This window comes from Nematolebias whitei, chromosome 7, assembly GCF_014905685.2.
Source record: "Nematolebias whitei isolate Nwh7 chromosome 7, NemWhi1, whole genome shotgun sequence".
In the NCBI taxonomy this organism is placed as follows: domain Eukaryota; kingdom Metazoa; phylum Chordata; class Actinopteri; order Cyprinodontiformes; family Rivulidae; genus Nematolebias; species Nematolebias whitei.
In genome coordinates this window covers 26071570-26079938 of record NC_056504.1, presented here as the reverse complement: position 1 = coordinate 26079938, position 8369 = coordinate 26071570, and the positions used below count along the sequence as shown (strand labels likewise).

Below are 8369 nucleotides of genomic sequence, written 5' to 3'. Positions count from 1 at the left end.
CAGTATTAAAACAATTAAAGACCTGAAATATTTCAGTTGGTGTGCAAAGAATCTGAAATATATGAAAGTTTCATTTTTATCATTACATTATGGAAAATAATGACCTTTATCACAATATGCTAATTTTTTGAGAAGGACCTGTATGTGTGTGTGTGTGTACATATATATATATATATAAATATATATATATATATATATATATTTAATGGATCATTTTGATATTGCTCTTACATCTGTTACACATCCTTTAATATGTCTCTGTTTTCAGTGTCCTGAACACAAGCAGCCTGCTGTGTGACTGTCACATGCAGTGGCTGGGTCCTTGGTTAACAGAAAGCCAGTTTCATCAATCTGTCTCAGCTTTCTGTGCCCATCCTTCTAATCTCCTCGGTCGCAGTGTCCTGTCCATCAGCCCAGAGGAGTTTGTTTGTGGTCAGTTATGAACCTTTAAATGAATATATATATATATCTCTTTATCACTCTGTTAGCAGTTGTGTGCTTCAGTTGAAAATACTTAAACTTTGTTAATGTTTACTGAAAAGCATAGCACTTTGATGAGCATTTTTAGGAGATCTCTAGATACTGTGTAACGGTGAAAAAGCTCATTCTCGTTTTGTCCCTTTTACTCTTGCTCAGATGGTTTCCCCAAGCCTCAGATTACTGCTCATCCAGAAACATCTGTGGCTTTACGGGGCAACAATGTGACTCTGAGCTGCATTGCATCCAGCAGCAGCAACTCCCAAATGACCACTGCATGGCGAAAGGATGGGGAGGTGCTTTATGATGCAGAAGTGGAAAACTATGCTCGGTATCAAGAAGGAGATCTCATCTATACCACTGTGCTTCACCTCCTTAATGTCAACTTCACTGATGAGGGGTGTTATCAGTGTGTTGTCTCCAATCACTTTGGTTCCAACTACTCCAGTAAGGCCAGGCTTACAGTCAATGGTGAGGATGCTTTTTCTTTTTATTTACTGCAATCACGAAACATTGGCAGCAATATAATTTTCATATGTTTGTTAGTAAATGTTAATAAAACTCTCAGAAAATAATAATTGGATGTATATCTGTGATTAAATAACTTTGGGAGTTGACCTGATTTTGGTGACTGACACAGCTGATCTAAGTGACCTTAGCAAACACACACGCACAAAAAAAAGAAATTGCTGAGAAGCATTTGGTTTTACAGATATTGAACCAAAATATAGTTTGGTAGTAGGAGAGTCAGTCATTCTCATCCAATGCTCTGCTGGGCTGACCAGTGAAGTATGTAAAGTTATGGTACAACACACTTTTTATATGTAAATTGTTATATTGTGTTGTTGCCCAGTAAGAATGATAAATGGTAAATGGACTGTACTTATATAGCGCCTTTCTATCTTATTTCAAGATATTGAAAGCGCTTTACACTACAATCTGTGCCTCATTTACCCATCCACACAGCACTAGATCTCTACAAAGCTAATTGAACAAATCATTCTAATGAGACTAATCAGTGCTTTAGATCACATTCATACACCGATGGAACACACATCAGAGGCTATGAGGGGTTCAGTGTCTTTCCCAGGGACACTTCGGCATGTGACTGTTGGTGGATTCAAACCCCCAACTCTCGCATTGGAGGACGACTGCTCTAACCGCTCAGCCACAGCCGCCAGTAACAACTAGTACAAAAAAAAGCGAGATGTAAATCAAAAGTTTTGGCAACAAAGTCTAACACTGGTTTGTCCTCCTTTCTTTTAGAGATGCCCTCTTTTCTTAAAACTCCTATGGATCTAACCATTCGCACTGGGACCATGGCCAGGCTGGAGTGTGCTGCTGAGGGCCATCCGTCACCACAGATTGCTTGGCAGAAGGATGGAGGCACTGACTTTCCAGCTGCGCGAGAGCGCAGGATGCACGTGATGCCGGACGATGACATCTTCTTCATTGCCAATGTAAAAACTGAAGACATGGGAGTGTACAGCTGCACAGCTCAAAATACAGCTGGCAGTCTGTCAGCAAATGCTACTCTCACTGTTCTGGGTGAGTCACCTCTAATTTACAGAGGATATTCCAGTTTTATTTTATTTTTTGTCCTATTGGGATGTGGTGCTCAGACTGGACGATCATTTAGGTTGTTGTTCACTTTGTGTTGCCTCCCTGCCATTTTTAACAGATTACATTGTAAAAAACATTGTTTAATATACATTGATCATGTAGAATATTTAAGTTCTACTGGCTTCAGCGTTTCTGACACAATTGTTCAAGTTATTGATGTCACTCAGGAGATGTCATTTAAAATATGTAGTTTTTGGACATATCTCAAATATTATTTTAATAACAACTTCACCTCACATTCAGTCTGATTTAGCATTAGATGCCTCTGAGATCAGAATAAACTTTATTGGCATTGCACCGAGATACAATGCGAATATGTACGTACAGTCGTCCGAAGATGGGCGGAGTGCACAAAGCTGCGGCTATAAATAATTAGTGTGGCCCTCTTATTCTTATTCAGAATAATATTTTGCTTTGATGAGAAAAGGAAAGAAAACATGAGGAGAGACGGTATTAAAAAAAGATCTCTCACGCCGTGTCCTAGACGTGGCATGATTTGAGGCATCAAAAAAACCTACCACAGCAAAGCAACATAAACAGACGTTATACATGAACATATAGGCCGGTGAAAACATTTAATTTTTAAGGGAAAGTCATAGCATAGTCCAGAGCCCCCCCCCCCTCAGCCATTGTCCAGATAAGAGGTGACGTTCATCTTCAGCTCAGTTGAGGTTCTGTTACATGTCCACAGCCTTGGGGAAGGGAGGGGTGAGAAAACAGTCAAAGCATCTTTGTTGTTTTCAAAACATTCCAGGAGGTGTTGCGATAAGTCCGGCGTTAAGGCCACAATTTGGGTCTGGCAGAACTCGTGAATTGTTGTTTTATGCCTTTAAAGTCTTGCTGGCATATATCTTCTGATGGAACTCCAAAACAGCCGAATTGATCCTTTACTCCAAAAGTCGAGCTCACAGCTTCTCCAGATTATTCCCACCATTCATGAGTGCTGCCAGGAAGATCACAGTCCTGATAATAGCTGCTCCAACTCCCTTTCGCAGCTTCCCACATTCAGTCTGATCACTGTCGAGCTTCAACACAGCCACACGAATTTGTAGACAATCCAGATTTCACCAACCCAAACAGCAAAAACCAGTTGTCACCATGAATCCAATTGTTTCCGTCGAGGTAAGAGGGTCCTCCTTACCCTGACTCCTGTCGGGAGAAGTTGATCGATTTTGTTGAGAGACCAGCTGATCCTTCGAATTAAGAGGTATGCAGGGAAAAAAAGAGGCTCTTTAAGGGTTCACAGGACAAAAGAGCGCAGCAGGGAAACGGGTGGAGGGTGTGTGTGTGTGTGGGGGGGGGGGGGGAGACACGTCTGGTTCCACCGGATAAACCTTAATTTCTTAATTACCGTGTTGGGCTGCCTTCAGGCCCAGGACTCCTTTACAAAGAGATTTATTATCTCAGTGGGATTTGGTTATTTAAGGGTAAATAAAGTATTATCAATAATTATGTTCTTTTTCAGAAACTCCATCCTTCATGCGGCCTCTGGAAGACAGAACAGTGGCTCATGGTGAAACTGCAGTCCTTCAGTGTATAGCTGGAGGCAGCCCCGCTCCACGTCTCAATTGGACCAAAGATGACGGACCCCTGGTGCTAACAGAGCGCCACTTTTTTGCTGCGGCCAATCAGCTCCTTATTATCGTTGATGCCGGGCCAACCGATGCTGGTAAATACACCTGCATTCTGTCTAACACGCTCGGTACAGAACGTGGCCACATCTACCTCAGTGTCTCACCATCACCCAACTGTGAGACCGGAGCCATGTACGACCATGACGGCTGGACGACTGTGGGCATCGTGGTGATTGTTGTGGTGTGCTGTGTGGTCGGGACGTCACTGGTGTGGGTTATTGTCATCTACCACATGCGCAGGAAGAGTGACGACTACAGCATCACCAACACTGGTAAACAGCTCAGACGAAGCTTTCATGAAAGAAATCCTCTTTCAACTTTTCAAACTTTAACCATGAAGCATGACTTAACTTGTGTCTGAATTTGATGCTTTACTTAGTGGGGCTAAAAACTTACCAATGTGTTTTTGTTCCAGATGAAATGAATTTGCCAACAGATATTCCCAGCTACCTGTCCTCTCAGGGAACTTTGTCAGAGCCTCAGGAAGGTTACAGTAACTCGGAGGCTGGCAGCCACCAGCAGCTCATGCCTCCACTCTCCAATGGATACATTCATAAAGGCACGGATGGTATGTAATCTTTAAGCTTTTACAAATTCATATCAGTTTTGCTTTTTAACAATATCCTTTTTTTTTTGTCAGCATCATAGATAATTGAAGTTGTTTTTGTTTTGGAGGGTGGCTTTGAAAGCATCATTAATAATTGTTTTGTGATATCTGCATCATAAACATTGGCTTGTCATCCCCATGGAATATTTTTGCCCTTCCTGTTTACATAAAAGTACTCAAGTCAAACATAAAAAAGTTATCCTGAGCTATATCAAATATTAAAATGTGAAAGGGTTTACCCCATTTGTTTTCAGGCTTTAAAATTCAGACCTTTATATTAGCGAACTTAATTATTGAATAGATAGTGCACATTAAAGTGCTACATTTCAGTGACTGTGCACGTCTGCAGAAAATATTGTCCCCTTCAGGCTATAGCAATTTCTGTCATACACAAAGTCTTCTAAATACTGATGTACACCTGCTCATTAAAAATAAAAACAAAATCAAACACTGCCATAATTTCATATCCTTTCTGGAGTTTGGTTGTCAGTGTTATCACAAAACAAACTTTCTGATATTGACATCACAAAGAATACGTGACTACAAGACATCAAACACACATGGTTGTATTTCCTGCACTTCATATGACTGTTGACAACACGAACAAAGACAATATACATTTTAAATGTTTTTAAAGAAAACATAGGTGTCATTCGGTGTTCAAACATTGCAAATTCTCCTACATCCTGGAGCCTCTTGTTTCTGTTTTTGTGTTCAAGATCATATCCCTGTGCAGTTAAATAGTAGTTTATTATCATGTTTGTCCCAGGAGTGTGTTATGGAGACATGGGCAGTGAGGTGGAAATCGAAGCGAACGACATGCTGCACTGCAAGATGGTCTCCCTGTTCTCTGGCCGAAGCAGCTTCCATCCTGGGGAGTCTCGTGACGGCTTATTAGGAGTTTCGTCTGGTTGGTTATTCTTTTATTAGTCTTTTTTTTTTTTTTTGTCCACAGTTTTTAAACCATTAGACTTATGGCTCTTAAAAAACAATTTTTGACCTTATAGGATTATAGTAATAATATTTATTTATACTGGAACGTCTCAATCAGGATGTTTTTTATTCTGGATACTGATTCAAGTCATTTAAAACTAATGATCGGTCCATAACAACTCTCAATTCAAAACTTACATTTTTTTGACAACCTGTTTCACAGATGCATGTTTCCCAGCAGTCAACCAGATCTCTGTTCATGATGTTGCACATGAACCGTATTCGTGTCAGAATGTCAGTATAACATGACTGAGCTGCTAGTTTTGATGATGCCAACATTGCTGATCAGGTTATAATTACTTGTGCACGGTCATCAGAAAAATACCTTTTTAGTGCCTTTTTAGTCCTTGGCAAAAATAAAGCTGTGCTGGTTCTGTAAATTTTCCACTTGGCCTGTTTTTTGTTTTTTTTTGCCTTATCTTTGCCTCTTCAGCTCAGCTACAGTTTAGCCTTTCACTTCAGTGTCACAGCTCAGCAGCAGGAAAGTGGGAGGAAAGGAAGAAAAGTGATCCAGCTGAGTATGGCTGGATCATTTTGGACTGTTTAACCTGTTTTTTTTATCAGTACTGTTTTGTTTAACTCTGCATCCATACTTGTGAACTTTCCAGCATCTGCGGCCTCTGTGTTGAATGTTTGAAACCGTCCAGGTGCTCTGTTGGCAGAGAAAACTGCAACTGGCGCTTCCTTCATTTTCCAGATCTGTACATCACACATGCTGAATGCCGTATTACAGCTGCTGTAAAGCATGATATCTTGGCTGTTAAGTGCCTAAAGTATTAAAACACTATAAGACATAAAACCAAAACCGATATAAACATTTACTAATCCATATTAATGTTTAAAAAGCTATTTTTTTCCCTTCCACATAAATTCACATTTTTATGTTTTTATACACAGTATATTCAGTAATAGTTATCTGTGGCCACATTGTCAATATTTGTGATTCTGCAGTTGTTGTTTTTAACTAACCATGTAAATGTGTACCTTATTGATCAGTTTTTTCTGAAATTACCTATAGTCTAGAAAAGTGAAGCTTAGCTACATTACAAAAATAATTTGTTTTTTCTTCCAGGTGGTGCAGGGCCTCTTGTCATCTGCTCCGACTGTTACGATAACGCCAACATCTACTCTCGAACACGAGAGTACTGCCCGTATGCTTATCTGGCAGAGGACGATCAACTGGACAAGACTCTCCCAAGCCTCAGTGAGCATGCCCAGCTTGAGGACACAACCCTGGAGAGCCTCATCCGCAGCCAGGACCCCTCCGTCTATCTCACCTCGCACGATAAAAGAACTTGCAGCCTTCCAGCTCCAGAGCGTTATGTTAATGGTAAGAGGGATTATTTTAAATATGTCCCAGTGAGACGTTTTCAGTTACAAGTTTGCAGATCCACAGGTAGATGAAGCCAAGCTTGTGTTTGTGTATAGTTTGAGTACTGCAGTCACTGATTCTTAAAATTTGCACTTTAGATTTTCCATTGATGTAAATATTGAAGAAACAGCTGTTTATGTGTCATGTGATCTAATAATAATCAGCAGTGACTGATTGTTAAAAGTGCAGGTTGCAGGTAGCTTTTCAGGAAAGCTTGTCACGAGGTCTGTAGATGTCTAACTGTTGGCTTTTAATTTGTTTTAGATTCTCTTAGCAGATGTTTCTGGAGAGAAAGCGAAGATCTATCCTCCAGAGCCCTATCAGAAGCCTCACAGCTCTCAGTAACACCACACAGGACTCCTCCTTTGACTTCCACTGCTGATGGGGCAGTGGAGCAGAGTGAAGCAGACACTAACTATAGCTCAAGCAAATGCAGCCAGGACCACAGAAGTGCCTCTTACAGGACTAAGACACAGGAACTTCCAGCTCCCACATAGGATCTTTAAAGTCTAGCCACGTTTGGCCTCAGACTTGTTGCTGCACCTCCTCCCTGGTCCTCACTTTACCCACTACCTCCAAAGAGATTTTTCACATTCTGCCAAAGATGTTCTCTTGTATGTTTACATTCCCCCTTTCACTCGAGAGGACATGCTAACATTCTTCACTGCGGAGAAAACCTGCCGCGTCTGGCTGGATAAATTGACCGGTGATTAAAGTGACCTTCCTGACATTCCCACCTCAGGAGCACTCCGTTCCCCCCCCCACATCCTCTGGTCTTCTGGGTCTGGTACAAGAGAAATCAATCAATGAATGTATGCTTTAAAGAACTGTGTCAGAGGACACACAGACAGGGTTGCATCTTCACTTATCAAACCCTGGTGCTGTGGGACTGAGCTGTGTCTCATCATTCCTGGTGCAGACACATACACGACTTTAGAACGCACCTGGAGAAGAAAATAAAAGGGGGTGGGGGTGGGGGTGGGGGGTTAAAAAAAAGGAGGCAAATGTTTCCTGACCAGCAGTATTCAGTTGATGATATTTGAAAAACCCTTTAAGGCTTACCTCCAATATTTCCACAGCCGTTCTGACTAACCCTTATGCAGATTCCAAAATGTGGTGTATATTACGAATATAAACATAAATTTATCGTGTATTGTCTTTTATCTGTTCCCAGTTTTGTTTATGTGACTTTTAATTCTGTGGTTTTCACATTTGTAGGAGAACGGATAGTTTGGGAAGAAATCGTACGTGTATTTTAATTAATTAAATTTTTTGCACATAAGACAATCACAGTTTTACTGGCTACTTTCTGTTAGTTGTTTAATGAATGGCCTTTTTACTATGCATTCACAGAAACCTCAAACAGATGGCCATATGATTAGTTTTTATTTTTGTAATTCACTATGCACTGATTTGTTGGGCCTTTTTATTCTATGTTACAGGCACTTAATGGTGACAAATCTGCTATGCAGTTTACATGCTGTTTTACATCAGAAAGACTTCAAGACAGTTTTAACTCAAATTTAATCATCCTCTATGAACAATGATGAAGCCTAGGATTCCACTCTGGACTGTGAAAAATAAGAATGTATTGTATTTTATATATATAAATATATGTATGTATGTATAAAAGAAATGTTAGTTATCTATTAAATTACAATGT

General features: G+C 40.4%; 1 protein-coding gene across 1 annotated transcript in view; it reads left to right on the top strand.

Annotated features, from left to right (window-relative positions):
• Nucleotides 1-7646, top strand: part of lrig2 (leucine-rich repeats and immunoglobulin-like domains 2) — an 8836-nt gene extending 1190 nt beyond the window's left edge. The window contains exons 2-9 of the mRNA XM_037679774.1: nucleotides 269-432; nucleotides 637-948; nucleotides 1744-2025; nucleotides 3566-4006; nucleotides 4150-4302; nucleotides 5111-5251; nucleotides 6407-6664; nucleotides 6971-7646. Of these exons, the coding sequence (XP_037535702.1) occupies nucleotides 269-432; nucleotides 637-948; nucleotides 1744-2025; nucleotides 3566-4006; nucleotides 4150-4302; nucleotides 5111-5251; nucleotides 6407-6664; nucleotides 6971-7203 (1984 nt within the window). The 3' untranslated portion in view covers nucleotides 7204-7646. The remainder of the gene's footprint in view (nucleotides 1-268; nucleotides 433-636; nucleotides 949-1743; nucleotides 2026-3565; nucleotides 4007-4149; nucleotides 4303-5110; nucleotides 5252-6406; nucleotides 6665-6970) is intronic.
• Nucleotides 7647-8369: the final 723 nt, after the last annotated feature.